Genomic DNA, 20704 nt, shown 5'->3' on the forward strand with positions numbered 1-20704 from the left:
GGTTAATGGGTATTTTTCAACGTCTTACCTCTCCAGAAGCTCTCCTCCTATGGTCAGGTAGAACTAGAGTATTCCCATTGCTGCCCGGGACTATAGTAGAACCTATACTCATTCTGGGTCCAACTAACATGTACCGTTTGTCTCCGGATCTGTACTGGATGCTGTGGCACAGTGTCCCGTCGTTATTCGCATCTTGTAAATACTTGGAGGAATAGTCTGTGGGTTTGGAGCACTGCATTACAATCAACACGACGATACTGATGAGAAAAAGCGTTGAAACTGACCCCAAAGTAATGATCAAATAAAATGTAACGCTGTTCTCCTCCTCGTCTTTTACTGAACTTTTAACATCAGAAGCTGCAAAAGCCTCTTTGGGCTCCACAACGTTGATCTTCACAGTAGCTGTTGCTGACAGTGAAACGTTCCCATTGTCTTTTACCAGTATGACCAGTTTATGCTCAGCCTCGTCTGTCTCTGTGAATGACCGAAGTGTCCTTATCTGTCCCGTATAGCGGTCCAAAGCAAAGAGACTGTGGTCAGTAACTTCCTGCAGTGAAAATAATAACCAGCCGTTATATCCTATATCAGCGTCATAGGCTCTCACTTTAGTCACCAAATGGCCTGCGTTCACATTGCGGGGAATCTCCTCCACACCTTTAGCAGAACCGTTAGCGCTGACTGGATACAATATCACTGGAGTATTGTCGTTCTGATCCAGAATATACACGTTCACTGTGACGTTTGTGCTTTGTGACGGAGTTCCAGAGTCTGTAGCTACAACTTGGAATTGGAACGTTTTTAAAGTTTCAAAGTCAAAGCTTTTAAGCGCCAGTATGTTCCCATTTTCAGAATGTATGTTTAGAAAAGACGCCCATTTGTTCTCGTCGCCACTGTCTCTCGGAATATGATATGAAATAAGAGCGTTTTCATTTATGTCATGATCTGAGGCACTCACGGAAAATATTGAGGTGCCTGGGTGGTTATTCTCGGTGACATAGAAAGCATAAGGACTCAGTGAAAACTCTGGACTGTTATCATTCACATCTGATACAACAACGCTGATAGTCTTTACAGATGACAAGGACGGTTCCCCTGCGTCTTTGGCTACTATTGTTAGATCATATTCAGACTGTTTCTCCCTATCTAGTGGTGACTTGGTGACTACAGAGTACATGTTGTCCTGTAATGACGGCGTTAGAGTGAACGGGACGCCCTCACTTATAGAACACATAACTTTTCCATTGAGACCAGAGTCCAAGTCATTTACACTGATTAGCGCGACCGTGGTTCCGGGTCTAGAATCTTCGGGGATTGCGTTAGAAAATGATGTCACTTCTATCTCAGGTGCGTTGTCGTTCAGGTCAACAATATTTACAATGACACTTTTGTCCGTTTTAAAAGGAGCAGATCCCTTATCAGATGCCTGAATATCAATGTCATAGCTGTCTTCTATCTCAAAATCGATCCTTCCTTTTACAGTTATTTCACCGGTGTTGATATCCACATCGAAAAGCTCACGTAATTTCCTGTTCACATTATTACCGAAGGAGTAAACTACCTCACCATTTGAACCTTCGTCTAAATCCGTAGCATTTACCTGTACAACTTTTGAGCCAATTGGAGAATTTTCATTCAGTTTTGCAGTGTATGACTCTTTAGTGAAAACAGGCATATTATCATTTACATCTAAAACGTCCACAATTATTTCTATAGTCCCAGACCTTGGAGGTTTTCCGCCATCAATGGCCGTAAGTAGTAATCTATGGCTCCCTGTATTCTCTCTATCTAGCGGCTTCAGTAGATTCAAAACAGGAGTTTTCGCATCCTTGCCTCGGTCCTTAATTTCCAGACGAAAATGCTCATTATGACTAAGTTTATATTGTTGAACAGAGTATTGTCCGCTATCTGGATCGAATGCAGCTTGTAGCTGAAATCTCACGCCTGGTAACACGGACTCTGAAATCTCTAACCGTTTCTCTTTATCTGGAAAGCTGGGAGAATGGTCGTTCACATCTAACACCTCCACCGCGACATAATGGATCTCCAGCGGGTTCTCTAGAACGGTTTTCAGGTTGATCAAACACACGCTGCTCCGTTCACACACCTCCTCTCGGTCTATTTTTCGATTCACATACAAGATGCCATTATTCAGATTTACCTGGAAAAGGGGCTCGGTCGAACCAGACACGATTCGAAATCTCCTATCCTTCAAGGTGCTCAGATCTATTCCCAAATCCTTAGCTACATTCCCCACGACAGTTCCTTCCTTGAGCTCTTCAGAGATTGAGTATCTTATCTGAGCTGAAGTCCCGCTCCAAAAGAGAACCAAAGCAACCATGAACACAACCCATTGCCGTCGCTCCAGCCATGCCCCGCATCCTTTTTGTTCCATGTTTTCAAGATAAATAACAATAATCCACAGCACTTCCACTATTCCTTCATTGGTGACAATTGACTATTCATTATATAAACAAACATGACAAAAGCTCATTATCCAATATTGTTTTCAGAATGTTAATTTGAGATTGTATTCTCCCCACGAAGCTCATGACTGTGCTCATCCAGCGACTGAATAACCTACGAAACCAGCAAGGGGGTGGACTCAAAAGTATGACGAGAGGATGTCTACCAGGAGCGTTATTCTAGTTGTGTACTGACACCATGTGATTATACCTCACATTGCACTATAGTTTAAAATTATTCGTAGTATTTTGTCACAGTAAATATCGAACAGAAAACCGTACTGAAGAAGTTGTGTGGATTAAGTTCTACATACCATGATGCATAGCCTGGGACACCATTTACTGACGTATTCAACAAGTGGCCCACCCCGACAGGAATAAAGATTGAGCAATACTTGTATAAATAAAGAGGATAGCTACTTGACGTGCATGTACACCACCATCACATGTTGGCAAACATTCACCTGACAAACAGCGCATTGTAATAAATAGCCTTTCAGCACCACAGCTGTGGACAGCGACAAGCACTGCAAGAGTGTGGCTGTGAATGAGCTGGAAAGCCACTTCGATTAGCGATTTTATGAGATCAAGTTTCATCCAATAGGCTAACCCTTTTACTATAATGTTTGACACATGTATACACTATAAAATAATAATATAGGCAATTTCCAAGCTCAAGCAAAATATAAGCAAACGGTTAGTGTTTAGAAACGTATTTAACTTCTTACCTCTCCAGAAGCTCTCCTCCTATGTTCGGGTATCACTAGAGTATTTCCATTGCTGCCCGGGACAATAGTAGAACCTATACTCATTCTGGGTCCAACTAACATGTACCGATTGTCTCCGGATCTGTACTGGATGCTGTGGCACAGTGTCCCGTCGTTATTCACATCTTGTAAATACTTGGAGGAATAGTCTGTGGGTTTGGAGCACTGCATTACAATCAACACGACGATACTGATGAGAAAAAGCGTTGAAACTGACCCCAAAGTAATGATCAAATAAAATGTAACGCTGTTCTCCTCCTCGTCTTTTACTGAACTTTTAACATCAGAAGCAGCAAAAGCCTCTTTGGGCTCCACAACCTTGATAATAACAGTAGCTGTTGCTGACAGTGAAACGTTCCCATTGTCTTTTACAAGTAGGACCAGTTTATGCTTAGCCTCGTCTGTCTCTGTGAATGACCGAAGTGTCCTTATTTGTCCTGTATAGCGGTCCAAAGCAAAGAGACTGTGGTCAGTAACTTCCTGCAGTGAAAATAATAACCAGCCGTTATATCCTATATCAGCGTCATAGGCTCTCACTTTAGTCACCAAATGGCCTGCGTTCACATTGCGGGGAATCTCCTCCACACCTTCAGCAGAACCGTTAGCGCTGACTGGATACAAGATCACTGGAGTGTTGTCGTTCTGATCCAGAATGAACACGTTGACTGTGACGTTGGTGCTTTGTGACGGACTTCCAGAGTCTGTAGCTACAACTTGGAAATGGAATGTTTTTAAAGTTTCAAAGTCAAAGCTTTTTAGCGCCAAAATGTTCCCATTTTCCGAGTTTATGTTGAGAAAAGACGCCCGTATGTTTTCCTCGCCACCATCTCTCAAAATATGATATGAAATCAGTGCGTTTTCATTCATGTCAGGATCTGACGCACTCACGGAAAACACTGAGGCGCCGGGGATGTTATTCTCAGTGACATAGAAAGCATAAGGACTCAGTGAAAACTCTGGACTGTTATCATTCACATCTGATACAACAACGCTGACAGTCTTTACAGATGACAAGGACGGTTCCCCTGCGTCTTTGGCAACTATTGTTAGATCATATTCAGACTGTTTCTCCCTATCTAGTGGTGACTTGGTGACTACAGAATACATGTTATCTTGTAAAGAGGGAATTAGTTTGAAAGGTACATCTTCAAGTAGCGAGCAAAGAACTTTGCCATTGAGACCAGAGTCCAAATCATTAACACTGATCAGTGCCACAGTAGTTCCGGGTTTGGAATCCTCAGGGATTGCGTTAGAGAAAGATGTCACTTCAATCTCCGGTGCATTGTCATTAACGTCAATTACATGGATAATAATAGTTTTGTCAGTTGTCAAAGGAGCTGTCCCCTTGTCTGATGCCTGAATATCAATCTCAAAACTGTTATTTTCCTCGAAATTAATAACACCCTTTACAATTATTTCCCCGGTAATGCAGTCTAAATCAAAACGTTTCCGTACTCTACCGTCCACGTCGTTGGCGAAAGAATACATTATTTCACCATTTGAACCTTCGTCCAAATCAGTCGCGTTCATCTGTATGACTGTTGTGCCTAAAGGGGCATTTTCATTCAGCGTTACAGAGTATACCTCCATAGTAAAGACAGGGGTGTTATCGTTTACGTCTAATACATCTACAGTTATTCTCATGTCTCCAGATCTAGGAGGTTTACCTCCATCAATAGCCGTGAGCAGTAATCTATGGCTCCGTATGGCCTCTCTATCTAACGCCTTCTGTAAAATCAAAGTAGGGGTTTTGCGGTCCTCACCTCGATCTTTAACTTCCAAACGAAAATGATCATTGGGGCTGAGTTTATACTGTTGCATAGAATAACTGCCTCCATCTCGATCATGAGCAGCATTAAGCTGAAATCGAGCCCCAGGTACCGCAGACTCTGAAATCTCTAACCGTTTCTCTGTCTCGGGAAAGCTGGGAGAATGGTCGTTCACATCTAACACCTCCACCGCGACATAATGTATCTCCAGCGGGTTCTCTAGAACGGTTTTCAGGTTGATCAAACACACGCTGCTCCGTTCACACACCTCCTCTCGGTCTATTTTTTGGTTCACGTACAAGATGCCGTCATTCTGGTTTACCTGGAAAAGGGGATCAGTCGAGCCAGATACGATTCGAAATCCCCTTTCCTTCAATGTGCTTAGCTCTATACCCAAATCCTTAGCTATATTCCCAACGACAGTTCCTTCCTTAAGCTCTTCAGAGATGGAGTATCTTATCTGAGCTGAAGTCCCGCTCCAAAAGAGAACCAAAGCAACCATGAACACAACCCATTGCCGTCGCTCCAGCCATGCCCGGCATCCTCTTTGTTCCATGTTTTCAAGATAAATAACAATAATCCACAGCACTTCCACTATTCCTCCATTGATGACAGTTGTCTATTCATTATATTCGGATAGGACCAAAGCTCATTATCCAATAGTGTTCTCAGAATATATAATTGAAATCTTATTCTCCCCACGAAGCTCACGACTGTGTTCTTCCGGCGACTGAATAAGATACGAAACCAGCAAGGGGGTGTACTCAAAAGTATGACGAGTGGAAGTCTACCAGGAGCGTTATTCTAGTTGTGTACTGACACCATGCGATTCTATCTCAGAGTGCACTATCGTTCAAGCTTATTCATGGTATATAATAAAAATACAAATCGCATAAAACCGTACTGAAAAAGTTGTGTGGATTAAGAAAGTCGGAATACAGTTGACTGAGGTCTACAAACCATGATGCATAGCCCGGGACCTCATTTACTGGAGTGTGTAACAAGCGTCCCACCCCGACTGAAGAAAATATTGAGATATATTTATATAAATGAAGAGCATATCAACTTGACATGCATGTAGGCCTATATGTCATCACTTTTTGCCAGACCTTCACCAGACAAACATCGCGTTGAAATAAACAGCATTTCAGCACTATTGTAGTGGACTGCGACCAGTGGTTCGGCCCGATTTACAAGTTTTCTCCCTGAAAAATGTAGTTCATTTAATCTGATTGTCATAAGGTTCCATGACTTTGTCCACACAGGGCATCTGAACAAACAAAATACATTTGGATGATTTTCATAACATTTTGGGTGTTTTATTTAACTTTTGTACACCTGTGGTGTTCCCGGTCCAAAATGACTGGGTGAGACTACAATTAGTGTATAAAATTGAGTTCAGGCACATGCCCATTCATCAGATGGACACACTTCCTCTCCCAGACCCCCACATGCATATGTGTTTGAACACACACACACACACACACACACACACACACACACACACACACACACACACACACACACACACACACACACACACACACACACACACACACACACACACACACACACACACACACACACACACACACACACACACCTCACTCCCCTTCTTGGCTTCCATGGCAACCCCCACGGGAACTTTTCCCCAATAGAATCTTTCCCCCACGGGAACCACACCTGTTGGCATTCTCACAAACAATCGCAACATTGTTTCAATAATATATATAACTTTTCTCGCAGCTCTGGTATATAAAGCTTTTTTGAGGCCTTGCTCACAATTCATTCTGTGGCAGCACAATGACCAAACGATACACTGTATGTGAGGCTCTTGGTCATATCCTTGATCATGACACTGGTGAGGAGGAGAGAGTCCTTGTTAAACTTTGACACAAAGTAGTCTGTGATAAATAGTACAATATGTTTCATCTGAGTATTTGTTATAGTCTAAATAATCCATACATTATGCTTTTTTTTAACTCAAAAATGAGTTGTATGAGCTCAGGTAAAGAGGCCTACAGGCCATACATCGCAAAAAGAAGTTCAAAACTTGTAATGTTCACAAGAACTTAAGTTGATAAAAAGATCGAACACAACATTAGGTAATAGTATATGTATTATTATGGATTTGTAATCAGCAATAATGGAGCGGTCATTTTGGACCGGGAACACAGAATTAATTCACATGAAACGAACACAACAGGAGGGTTAAGCTGTGGCTGCAAATGAGCCGGCTAGCAACTTTCATGAGTGATGTTGTGAAATCATGTTTCATCTAATATGCTAAACCACAACCATATACACTACCGGTCAAAACACCTACTCATTCAAGTTTTAAAAATATATTTTTTACTATTTTCTTCACTAGTGAAGACATCAAAACTATGAAATAACATAAATGGAATCATGTAGTAACCAAAAAAGTGTTAAACAAGTCAAAATATATGTAATATTTGAGATTCTTCAAATAGCCACCCTTTGCCTTGATGACAGCTTTGCACACTCTTGGCGTTCTCTCAACCAGCTTCATGAGGTAGTCACCTGGAATGCATTTCAATTAACAGGTGTGCCTTCTTAAACGTTAATTTGTGTAATATCTTTCCTTCTTAATGCGTTTAAGCCAATTAGCTGTGTTGTGACAAGGTAGGGGTGGTGTACAGAAGATAGCGCTATTTGGTAAAAGACCAAGTCCATATTATGGCAAGAACAGCTCAAATAAGCAAAGAGAAATGACAGTCCATCATTACTTTAAGGCATAAGAAAATTTCAAGAACTTTGAACGTTTCTTCAAGTGCAGTCACAAAAACCATCAAGCGCTATGATGAAACTGGCTCTCATGTGGACCGTCACAGGAAAGGAAGACTGCTGCAGAGGATAAGTTCATTAGCGTTACCAGCCTCAGAAATTGCAGCCCAAATAAACGCTTCAGAGTTCAAGTCACAGACACATCTCAACATCAACTGTTCAGAGACAGCAGGAGCGGTAGAGATACTCTGAATGATCAGCTATGAAAAGCCAACTGACATTTACTCCTGAGGTGCTGACCTGTTGCACCCTCTACAACCACTGTGATTATTATTATTTGACCCTGCTGGTCATCTATGAACATTTTAACATATTGGCCATGTTCTGTTATAATCTCCACCCAGCATAGCCAGAAGAGGACTGGCCACCCCTCATAGCCTGGTTCCTCTCTAGGTTTCTTCCTAGATTCTGGCCTTTCTAGGGAGTTTTTCCTAGCCACCGTGCTTCTAAACCTGCATTGCTTGCTGTTTGGGGTTTTAGGCTGGGTTTCTGTACAGAACTTTGTGACATCAGCTGATGTAAGAAGGGCTTTATAAATAGATTTGATTTGATTTGATTCAGAGGAGACTGAATCAGGCCTTCATGGTCAAATTGCTGCAAAGAAACCACTACTAAAGTACACCAATAAGAAGAGACTTGCTTGGGCCAAGAAACACGAACAATGGACATTAGACCGGTGGGAATCTGTCCTTTGGTCTGATGAGTCCAAATTTGTGATTTTTTTTGTTCCAACAGCGTGTCTTTGTGAGATGCAGAGTAGGTGACTGGATGATCTCCGCATAATGTGGTTCCCACCATGAAGCATGGAGGAGGAGGTGGGATGGTGTGGGGGTGCTTTGCTGGTGACACTGTTGGTGATTTATTTAGAATTCAAGGCACACTTAACCAGCATGGCTACCACAGCATTCTGCAGCGAAACACCATCCCATCTGGTTTGCACTTAGTGGGACTATCATTTGTTTTTCAACAGGACAATGACCCAACACACCTTCAGGCTGTTTAAGGGCTATTTGACCAAGAATGAGAATGATGGAGTGCTGCATCAGATGACCTGGCCTCCAAAATCACCCGACCTCAACCCAATTGAGATGGTTTGGGATGAGTTGGACCACAGAGTGAAGGAAAAGAAGCCAACAAGTGCTCAGCATATGTGGGAACTCCTTCAAGACTGTTGTAAAAGCATTCCAGGTGAGGCTGGTTGAGAGAATTCCAAGAGTGTGCAAAGCTGTCATCAAGGCAGAGGGTGGCTACTTTGAAGAATCTAAAATGTTAAATATATTTTGATTTGTTTAACACTTGTTTGGTTACTACATGATTCCTTATGTGTTTTTTCATAGTTTGGTGTCTTCACTATTATTCTACAGTATAGAAAATAATTTAAAAAATAAAGAAAAACCCTTGAATGAGAAGGTGTTCTTAAACTTTTGACCGGTAGTGTATATATAGAGAGTTAGGCCAGCTTTTTAGAACGGCCACCATATTAGCGCCCATACAGAACTTTATTCTTAAAATGTTGGTGATGTAACAATGACCCGCTGTAAACACGCAAAACAATGCAGCGAATTCAACAGATGTTTTTTTACATTAGCATTTGGGATAATGTGTATCCAAGTTTTTACTGCGTTGTAATGTCAACAAATTGCATATCTGCTTTCAGTAGACATCTTCATAGGTTTTGAAAACTATCAGAAATAAACAGCACAGCGCGGAGGTGTCAATTATCACTTAGCGACGTTATCGATGTTGTAAAGAGGTCAATCGAACTCGACCAAAACAATGGAATTGCCACGGACGTCACACCCTGATCTGTTTCACCTGTCTTGTGCTTGTCTCCACCCCCCACCAGGTGTCTCCCATTTGTTCCCATTATCCCCTGTCTTTTTATGCTGGTGGTTTCTGTTTGTCTGATGCCAGTTCGTCTTGTCTCGTCAAGCCTACCTGCGTGTTTTTCCGTACTCCTGTTTTTCTAGTCCCTGTTTTCTAGTCCTCCCAGTTCCGACCTTTTCTGCCTGCCCTGACCCTGAGCCCGCCTGCCATACCATTCTGCCTGCCCTGCCCTTGAGCCTGCCTGCCGTCCTGTACCCATCTGACTCTGACCTAGTTTACAAACTTCTGCCTGTCCTCGACCTGCCTCTTGCCGGCCCCTTGTCTATTAATAAATATCAGAGACTCTAACCATCTTTCTCCTGCGTCTGCATTTGGGTCTTGTCCTGTGTCCTTATAATGAAAACGTTTGGGGAATTGCCATGCTCACCAACTTATACAAACAGTAGTTAGCATTTAGCAGTCACTTCTTCTAAACCTGAAAAGGGACAACTTATAAATGTTGTGCAGTGAAAACAGCCAAATATATCCCTATCAGACTTAAGTAACCACATTGTGGGCCTGTTACAATACATCAATCATGATGGATTTGAGGAATATCTACTTTGTTAGATCAGATTTGTTGAATGTGCGCCAATCTGGTCAATGGAAAGGTCTGCATTCCATAGACTCCTTTACCGCATCTATGGAGGAGAAAGTGGCGCTCTCGGAACGTTCAATCGTATTGGCCTAACTCTCTCTATATATGGCTCTAGGACAACCCTCTTAATCGACAACATAACATTTGCAGCCCACTATCAGCCTGAAAACATAATCCTGGCACGTTTTTACAAAAAGGTAAACTGTCAGGGCAGCTGAAGTTTTGCTCAATACATTGCAGTCAATGGGAAAAGATGTGTCACAAGGTTGATATTTTTCTGAGTACATTGCTGTCAATTGGAAAAGATGAGTGTCCCAGGATTTATGTTTTTATCAGTACATTGCCGTCAATTGGAAAATATGAGTGTCCCAGGATTTGTTTTTCTCAGTACATTGCCATCAATTGGAAAATATGAGTGTCCCAGGGTTTATGTTTTTCTTTTTCATTGCAGTCAATGGAAAAGATGATTCTCACAGGGTTGACATTCAGTAGAAAAAGATGCCACAGGGTTGACGTTCATGCTAATACATTGCAGTCAATGGGAAAAGATGAGTGTCACAGGGTAGATTTTTCTCTCAATATATTGCAGTCAATGGGAAAAGGTGAGTGCCACATGGTTGATGTTTTCTCAATTAATTGCAGTCAATGGGAAAAGATGAGTGTCACAGGGTTGACATTCAATAGAAAATTATGACACAGGGTTGACGTTTATGCTAATGCATTGCAGTCAATGGGAAAGATGAGTGTCACAGGCTTGACGTTTATGTCAATACTTTGCAATCAATGTGAAAAGATGAGTGTCACAGGGTTGAAGCTTATGTCAACACATAGCAGTCAATGGGAAAAGATAAGCCTCAACCAATTTAATCGTATGTCAATAAGACATAAGAAAGTGACTTAATTCGGCGTGAAGGTTTTGAAAGGTTAAAAAGGTTTAATCTTCCCAAATTGTGCATATTTGTGACCGGGGGACTGTCATGACCCAGCATATGAAATTTCAAGTCAATCAACCCAAAAGCATTGTTTACCTCAATTGTACACAATGATCTTGCAGTTGAGATGTAATGAAATAAACATCAACCCTGTGAACCTCATATTTTCCCATTGACTGCAAAGTATTGAGAAAAACATAAACGCTGTGAGACTAATCTTTTCCCATTGACTGCAATGTACTGAGAAAAACATAAAACCCTGTGACACTCATCTGTTCCCATTGACTGCAATGTACTGACAAAAATGTCAGCTGCTCTGACATTTACATGTTAATTAAAAAACGTTCCAGGATGACGTGTTCCTATGATATCATGTTGCCATAAAAATATATATATGTTTATTTTACCAAGTAAGTTGACTGAGAACACATTCTCATTGACAGCAACGGCCTGGGGAATACTTACAGGGGAGAGGAGGAAGGATGAATAAGCCAATTGGAAGCTGGGGATGATTAGGTGACCATTATGGTATAAGGGCCATATTGGAAGTTTAGCCGCCACACCGGGGTTAGTACTCTTACGTAAGAGCCATGGGATCTTTAGTGACCACAATGAGTCATTTGACACATATATACACTATGAAATAATAACATATAGAATTTCCAAGCTCAGTGAGAGCAGCAGCAAACGGTTAATATTTAGAATCGTATTTAACTCCTTACCTCTCCAGAAGCTCTTCTGTGTTCAGGTAGCACTAGAGTATTCCCATTGCTTCCCGGGACTATAGTAGAACCTATACTCATTCTGGGTCCAACTAACATGTACCGTTTGTCTCCGGATCTGTACTGGATGCTGTGGCACAGTGTCCCGTCGTTATTCACATCTTGTAAATACTTGGAGGAATAGTCTGTGGGTTTGGAGCACTGCATTACAATCAACACGATGATACTGATGAGAAAAAACGTTGAAACTGACCCCAAAGTAATGATCAAATAAAATGTAACGCTGTTCTCCTCCTCGTCTTTTACTGAACTTTTAACATCAGAAGCTGCAAAAGCCTCTTTGGGCTCCACAACCTTGATAATCACAGTAGCTGTTGCTGACAGTGAAACGTTCCCATTGTCTTTTACCAGTATGACCAGTTTATGCTCAGCCTCGTCTGTCTCTGTGAATGACCGTAGTGTCCGTATCTGTCCAGTATAGCGGTCCAAAGCAAAGAGACTGTGGTCAGTAACTTCCTGCAGCGAAAATAATAACCAGCCGTTATATCCTATATCAGCGTCATAGGCTCTCACTTTAGTCACCAAACGGCCTGCGTTCACATTGCGGGGAATCTCCTCCACACCTTCAGCGGAACTGTTAGCGCTGACTGGATACAAGATCACTGGAGCGTTGTCGTTCTGATCGAGAATGAACACGTTTATTGTGACGTTGCTGCATTGTGACGGAGTTCCAGAGTCTGTAGCTACAACTTGGAATTGGAACGTTTTTAAAGTTTCAAAGTCAAAGCTTTTTTGCGCAAATACGTTCCCATTTTCAGGATTTATGTTTAGAAAAGATAACAATTTGTTAATTTCGCCACCGTTTCTGATAATATGATATGAAATAAGAGCGTTTTCATTTAAGTCAGGATCTGAGGCACTCACGGAAAATACTGAGGCGCCGGGGATGTTATTCTCAGTGACATAGAAAGCATAAGGACTCAGTGAAAACTCTGGACTGTTATCATTCACATCTGATACAACAACGCTGACAGTCTTTACAGATGACAAGGACGGTTCCCCTGCGTCTTTGGCTACTATTGTTAGATCATATTCAGACTGTTTCTCTCTATCCAGTGGTGACTTGGTGACTACAGAGTACATGTTGTCCTGTAAAGACGGCGTTAGAGTGAACGGAACGCCCTCACTTATAGAAGACAGAACTTTTCCATTGAGACCAGAGTCCAAGTCATTAACATTGATTAGTGCTACAGTAGTTCCGGGTCTAGAATCTTCGGGGATTGCGTTAGCAAATGATGTCACCTCTATCTCAGGTGCATTGTCATTAACGTCAACTATTTTGATTATAACACTTTTTTCAGTTGTCAATGCAGCTGTGCCCTTGTCTGATGCCTGAATATCAATTTCATATATTTTAATTTCTTCATAATCTATAACTCCTGTTACAATTATTTCACCAGTTTTCGGGTTTAAGTCGAAACGTTTCCGCACCTTCCCTTGCACGTCATTGGCAAAAGAATAGATGACTTCACCATTAGAACCCTCGTCCAAATCAGTGGCATTAACCTGTATCACGGTCGTGCCTAAAGGAGCGTTTTCATTCAGCAATACTGAGTATACGTCCTTTGTAAAGACTGGGGCGTTATCGTTAACATCTGACACGTCTACAGTTATTCTAATTTCTCCAGACCTAGGAGGTTTCCCACCGTCAAGGGCTGTGAGAATTAGCTTATGGCTTTTTAAAGCCTCCCTATCCAGTGTTTTTTGTAAAACCAAAATAGGTGTTTTGCGGTCATCACCTCTATCTTTAACTTCCAAACGGAAATGATCATTCTGACTGAGTTTATATTGTTGAACTGAATATTGGCCACTGTCTGGGTCGTCTGCAGCGTGCAGCTGAAATCGCGTCCCCTGCAACGCAGATTCTGACATCTCTAACCTTTTCTCTGTCTCGGGAAAGCTGGGAGAATGGTCGTTCACATCTAACACCTCCACCGCGACATAATGGATCTCCAGCGGGTTCTCTAGAACGGTTTTCAGGTTGATCAAACACACGCTGCTCCGTTCACACACCTCCTCTCGGTCTATTTTTCGGTTCACATACAATATGCCGTCATTCTGGTTTACCTGGAAAAGGGACTCGGTCGAGCCAGACACGATTCGAAATCCCCTATCCTTCAATGTGCTCAGATCTATTCCCAAATCCTTAACTATATCCCCCACGACAGTTCCTTCCATGAGCTCTTCAGAGATGGAGTATCTTATCTGAGCTGAAGTCCCGCTCCAAAAGAGAACCAAAGCAACCATGAACACAACCCATTGCCGTCGCTCCCGCCATGCCCCGCATCCTCTTTGTTCCATGTTTTCAAGATAAATAACAATAATCCACAGCACTTCCACTATTCCTTCATTGGTGACAATTGACTATTCATTATATAAACAAACATGACAAAAGCTCATTATCCAATAGTGTTTTCAGAATGTTAATTTGAGATTGTATTCTCCCCACGAAGCTCATGACTGTGCTCATCCAGCGACTGAATAACCTACGAAACCAGCAAGGGGGTGGACTCAAAAGTATGACGAGAGGATGTCTACCAGGAGCGTTATTCTAGTTGTGTACTGACACCATGTGATTATACCTCACATTGCACTATAGTTTAAAATTATTCGTAGTATTTTGTCACAGTAAATATCGAACAGAAAACCGTACTGAAGAAGTTGTGTGGATTAAGTTCTACATACCAGGATGCATAGCCTGGGACACCATTTACTGACGTATTCAACAAGTGGCCCACCCCGACAGGAATAAAGATTAAGCAATATTTTTATAAATAAAGAGGATAGCTACTTGACGTGCATGTACACCACCATCACATGTTGGCAAACATTCACCTGACAAACAGCGCATTGTAATAAATAGCCTTTCAGCACCACAGCCGTGGACAGGGACAAGCATTGCAAGAGTGTGGCTGTGAATGAGCTGGAAAGCCACTTCGATTAGCGATTTTATGAGATCATGTTTCATCCAATAGGCTAACCCTTTTACTATAATTTTTGACACATGTATACACTATAAAATAATAATATAGGCAATTTCCAAGCTCAAGCAAAATATAAGCAAACGGTTAGTGTTTAGAAACGTATTTAACTTCTTACCTCTCCAGAAGCTCTCCTCCTGTGTTCGGGTATCACTAGAGTATTTCCATTGCTGCCCGGGACAATAGTAGAACCTATACTCATTCTGGGTCCAACTAACATGTACCGTTTGTCTCCGGATCTGTACTGGATGCTGTGGCACAGTGTCCCGTCGTTATTCGTATCTTGTAAATACTTGGAGGAATAGTCTGTGGGTTTGGAGCACTGCATTACAATCAACACGACGATACTGATGAGAAAAAGCGTTGAAACTGACCCCAAAGTAATGATCAAATAAAATGTAACGCTGTTCTCCTCCTCGTCTTTTACTGAACTTTTAACATCAGAAGCTGCAAAAGCCTCTTTGGGCTCCACAACCTTGATAATAACAGTAGCTGTTGCTGACAGTGAAACGTTCCCATTGTCTTTTACAAGTAGGACCAGTTTATGCTCAGCCTCGTCTGTCTCTGTGAATGACCGAAGTGTCCTTATCTGTCCTGTATAGCGGTCCAAAGCAAAGAGACTGTGGTCAGTAACTTCCTGCAGTGAAAATAATAACCAGCCGTTATATCCGATATCAGCGTCATAGGCTCTTACTTTAGTCACCAAATGGCCTGCGTTCACATTGCGGGGAATCTCCTCCACACCTTCAGCGGAACTGTTACCGCTGACTGGATACAAGATCACTGGAGCGTTGTCGTTCTGATCCAGAATGAACACGTTCACTGTGACGTTACTGCTTAGTGACGGAGTTCCAGAGTCTGTAGCTACAACTTGGAATTGGAACGTTTTGGTAGTTTCAAAGTCAAAACGTTTTAGCGCGTAAATGTTACCATCAGAATTCATATTTAGGTAGGATACAATAGGAGTGTCACCATCGCCTTTCCAAATATGATAAGACGCACGAGCGTTGTCATCCTGATCTCTATCTGATGTACTCAATGAAAACAACGACTCGCCTGGAGCATTGTTTTCTGGTACATAGAAAGTATATGGACTCTGGGGAAAGACAGGACTGTTGTCGTTGACGTCTGAGATATGGACCGTGATAGTTTTGTGGGAAGACAATGATGGCTCTCCTTTATCCGTAGCAGTTATAGTCACTGTGTACATAGGCTCCGACTCTCTGTCCAATCCACTTTTAGTAATCAAAGAATACATATTTTTCTGAAAAGACGGTTTTAATTCGAAAGGGATGTTGTCCGAGATTGTACATATAACCAAGCCGTTTTCACCAGAGTCCATGTCAGACACACTGATTAGAGCTACAGCTGTACCGGGTCGTGCGTCCTCGGGGATTTGACCTGACAGAGACGTTACGTCCATCTCAGGTGCGTTGTCATTTATATCTTTCACGTTGATAACGACACTGCAGTGACCAGTCAATGTAACATGGCCCTTGTCAGATGCCTGCACGTCAATTTCGTAAACACTCTGCTCTTCAAAGTCTACTAACCCCCTGATTGTAATTTCCCCTGTAACCGCATCTATCTCGAATAAATCGAACGCTTTGTTCTTGAGACTGTTATCAAATGTGTATATAACCTGTCCGTTTGCGCCATCATCTAGATCCGTGGCGTGCAGCCTCAGAACAGAGGTACCTAAGGGAGGATTTTCATCTAAAGTTAATGTATACACCTGTCGTTCAAAGACTGGTGCGTTGTCATTAACGTCAATAACAGTTATTGTAATATTGACTGTGCCAGATCTCACTGGCTTACCTCCGTCAAACGCAGTCAAAACTAACATCATTTCAGACTTCTGCTCTCGGTCTAGCGGCTTTTTCAATATCAAAAAAGGGATTTTATCCTCTCCGCGAGTTTTAACATCTAACTCGAAGTGATCGTTAGGACTGAGAGTGTACTTACGGAGACTATTCACTCCAACATCAGGGTCACGCGCAGCGTCCAGAGGAAAGCGCGTTCCCTGCGATACAAGATTCTCTGCTATTTCCAAGAGCTTTACCTTTTCCGGGAAATTAGGAGAATGATCATTTATGTCTGTAATTTCTACCTCAACATAATGTATTTCCATTGGATTTTCTGCTATGGTTTTTAGATTGAGTAAACACACACTGTTTTTCTCACACAGCTCCTCCCTGTCAATGTTTCTGTTCACATACAACACGCCATTGTCTTGGTTTATCTGCAAAAAACCTTCCTTGGAGCCCGATACAATCCGAAACCTTCGTTCCGTCAGTTTATCCACACTGAACCCCAAATCCTTTGCTATGTCTCCCACATAAGTACCTTCTTTCGACTCCTCCGCGATAGAATAGCGTATTTGACAATAAGCTCCACGGCAAAAGCACAACGAAAATACAAACAACAGCATAGCCTGGAGAGGCGCCGCTCTTCTCTGTCCGTCTACCATTTTGACAAGTCCTGTTATTTTGGAACCATTACAGTCCGCTTTATCCAGAAAAAATCAAGATGACAAGGTTATCCACCAAACATATCCAAGCAACCTTTCATGTGGATGGTATTCTCCGTTCCAGAAAGCCAGTGCCCGTTTCACTAGATTCATATGATTTTCAATGAGCCAACAGGACAAAGAGAGGGAGGGATTTAAACAAAGTACGTGTTTCTAACACTGAAGAGCAGCGACACCATGCGCGCAACATCACCACGCGCAAGTACTCAAACTAAAACATAAACATGTGACATGTCAAACAGCACTTTGAACTGTATGGTGTTTCAGCCATAGGCGGAAATCCCAGGGGGGGCGGGGGGGACACGACCCCCCCATCTTGGGAAAAATATGATTTGTCCCCCCCAATATATCACTGTAAACATAACTATGTAATTTCAATAATATTAATAATACGCAATGAAAGCACTTGTGCTGATTATTGACACTTAATAGCGCGTTTTTAAGTTTCAAAAGATTGCGACCCCCCCCCGCCCTTTGCCTCACAATGGTTTGATCCACTGCCAGTTCTTTAGCTGGCAAGGTAATAGAGGGTTCGTATCTACTGTCCGAAAGGGATATGTACGTAACTGACGTGAGGTTTAATCCAGTCAATCCACAGCAGGTCCATAGCAATGTTATTTATTTATTTTTATGTTGGCAGGGTTCACACACTAGCTGAATTTGCAGAGCTAGCGCGCAAACTAAAGCAAACAGGCATTATGTCAGCATTGTAGCTATGGGTTAAAGTCACATAAAAAACATCATTTATTACACTAGCTAGTACCTATTTCATTTATGTGGCGTCGTCAAAGATGGAATCTTTGCTATTGTCAGTTTATTCCAAGATCAGCATGCAGCTGTAGTGTTTCGACGTCCCTGTGATAAGGTTAGCGATAAACTGAAGTCCAAACTGAACAGAACAGAACTACACTCTCTTCTACCATTGTCTTAAATATACAGTGGGGAGAACAAGTATTTGATACACTGCCGATTTTGCAGGTTTTCCTACTTACAAAGCATGTAGAGGTCTGTCATTTTTATCATAGGTACACTTCAACTGTGAGAGACGGAATCTAAAACAAAAATCCAGAAAATCACATTGTATGATTTTTAAGTAATTAATTTGCATTTTATTGCATGACATAAGTATTTGATCACCTACCAACCAGTAAGAATTCCGGCTCTCACAGACCTGTTAGTTTTTCTTTAAGAAGCCCTCCTGTTCTCCACTCATTACCTGTATTAACTGCACCTGTTTGAACTCGTTACCTGTATAAAAGACACCTGTCCACACACTCAATCAAACAGACTCCAACCTCTCCACAATGGCCAAGACCAGAGAGCTGTGTAAGGACATCAGGGATAAATTGTAGACCTGTACAAGGCTGGGATGGGCTACAGGACAATAGCCAAGCAGCTTGGTGAGAAGGCAACAACTGTTGGCACAATTATTAGAAAATGGAAGAAGTTCAAGATGACGGTCAATCACCCTCGGTCTGGGGCTCCATGCAAGATCTCACCTCGTGGGGCATCAATGATCATGAGGAATGTGAGGGATCAGCCCAGAACTACACGGCAGGACCTGGTCAATGACCTGAAGAGAGCTGGGACCACAGTCTCAAAGAAAACCATTAGTAACACACTACGCCGTCATGGATTAAAATCCTGCAGCGCACGCAAGGTCCCCCTGCTCAAGCCAGCGCATGTCCAGGCCCGTCTGAAGTTTGCCAATGACCATCTGGATGATCCAGAGGAGGAATGGGAGAAGGTCATGTGGTCTGATGAGACAAAAATAGAGCTTTTTGCTCTAAACTCCACTCGCCGTGTTTGGAGGAATAGAAGGATGAGTACAACCCCAAGAACACCATCCCAACCGTGAAGCATGGAGGTGGAAACATCATTCTTTGGGGATGCTTTTCTGCAAAGGGGACAGGACGACTGCACCGTATTGAGGGGAGGATGGATGGGGCCATGTATCGCGAGATCTTGACCAACAACCTCCTTCCCTCAGTAAGAGCATTGAAGATGGGTCGTGGCTGGGTCTTCCAGCATGACAACGACCCGAAACACACAGCCAGGGCAACTAAGGAGTGGCTCCGTAAGAAGCATCTCAAGGTCCTGGAGTGGCCTAGCCAGTCTCCAGACCTGAACCCAATAGAAAATCTTTGGAGGGAGCCGAAAGTCCGTATTGCCCAGCGACAGCCCCGAAACCTGAAGGATCTGGAGAAGGTCTGTATGGAGGAGTGGGCCAAAATCCCTGCTGCAGTGTGTGCAAACCTGGTCAAGAACTACAGGAAACGTATGATCTCTGTAATTGCAAACTAAGGTTTCTGTACCAAATATTCAGTTCTGCTTTTCTGATGTATCAAATACTTATGTCATGCAATAAAATGCAAATTAATTACTTAAAAATCATACAATGTGATTTTCTGGATTTTTGTTTTAGATTCCTTCTCTCACAGTTGAAGTGTACCTATGATAAAAATTACAGACCTCTACATGCTTTGTAAGTAGGAAAACCTGCAAAATTGTCAGTGTATCAAATACTTGTTCTCCCCACTGTATATAATGGTCTCGTTGCAAAAGATAAATTGTCGCTAGTGAACTTTTTTTATTTTATTTTATTTCACCTTTATTTAACCAGGTAGCAAAGATTATAGCAAACACACAGAAACGGAATTGGTGCTCGCTAGCTTTACAAATTCAGCTATTGTTGGAAGCCAGCCAATATGAAACAAACTATTAAAATTACAAAAGGTTGCAGCATGTGTTGTGTAAATGTGTGTGTGTGCAGCTAGGCCAGCCAGCCAGGTAGAAAAATGTGCAGCTAGGCCAGGTAGAAGACGGACATCAGAGTATTTGTCAGTACACCAAAACGCATAGTAAGAACTCTAGTATCCTAATATCTCAAAGACTAGTTGATAAAATGTTCATAAGAAAGAAGTGAAATGCTAATGGAAATGTTTCACAATGATGTCATTAGGCAGAGCAGGCAACAGATGGCACACAGACAGCAGAGCTGGGGACAGATATGCAGGGACAGATTGGCAGACAGGGAGTCTCAGGTAAGTTTGTTGAGTCTTTGTTTGGCAACATTATGAAAGGTTCTCAATTTTTTTGACTTGTAAAATAGGGACATAATTGGAAAATGCCATGGATACCCCCACTCTCAACTTAAACTGGTGACTAAACTAAGATTTGTTTACGGCAATGGTATTGCTGTTGTGATT

General features: G+C 42.1%; 2 protein-coding genes across 30 annotated transcripts in view; both read right to left on the reverse strand.

Annotated features, from left to right (window-relative positions):
- LOC139574176 (protocadherin alpha-C2-like) overlaps nt 1-20704 on the reverse strand; it is a 305452-nt gene that overhangs the window by 249386 nt on the left and 35362 nt on the right. For 2 of the 29 annotated variants that reach the window (XM_071398481.1, XM_071398457.1), the window contains exon 1: nt 3191-5737. The exons of 22 other annotated variants lie outside the window; for them this stretch is intronic. In XM_071398481.1, coding sequence (XP_071254582.1) covers nt 3191-5554 — 2364 coding nt within the window. In that variant the 5' untranslated portion in view covers nt 5555-5737. Of the gene's footprint in view, nt 1-28; nt 2819-3190; nt 5738-15083; nt 17575-20704 lie in introns of those variants that run through there. 5 more of the 29 variants (XM_071398478.1, XM_071398455.1, XM_071398487.1 and 2 more) reach the window with 4 other exon arrangements.
- On the reverse strand, nt 11913-14454 carry LOC139572243 (protocadherin alpha-3-like). The gene has a single exon (XM_071394891.1). The coding sequence runs from the start codon at nt 14283-14285 to the stop codon at nt 11913-11915; it is 2373 nt and encodes a 790-aa protein (XP_071250992.1). The 5' UTR covers nt 14286-14454.

This window comes from Salvelinus alpinus, chromosome 4, assembly GCF_045679555.1.
Source record: "Salvelinus alpinus chromosome 4, SLU_Salpinus.1, whole genome shotgun sequence".
NCBI classification, from domain to species: domain Eukaryota; kingdom Metazoa; phylum Chordata; class Actinopteri; order Salmoniformes; family Salmonidae; genus Salvelinus; species Salvelinus alpinus.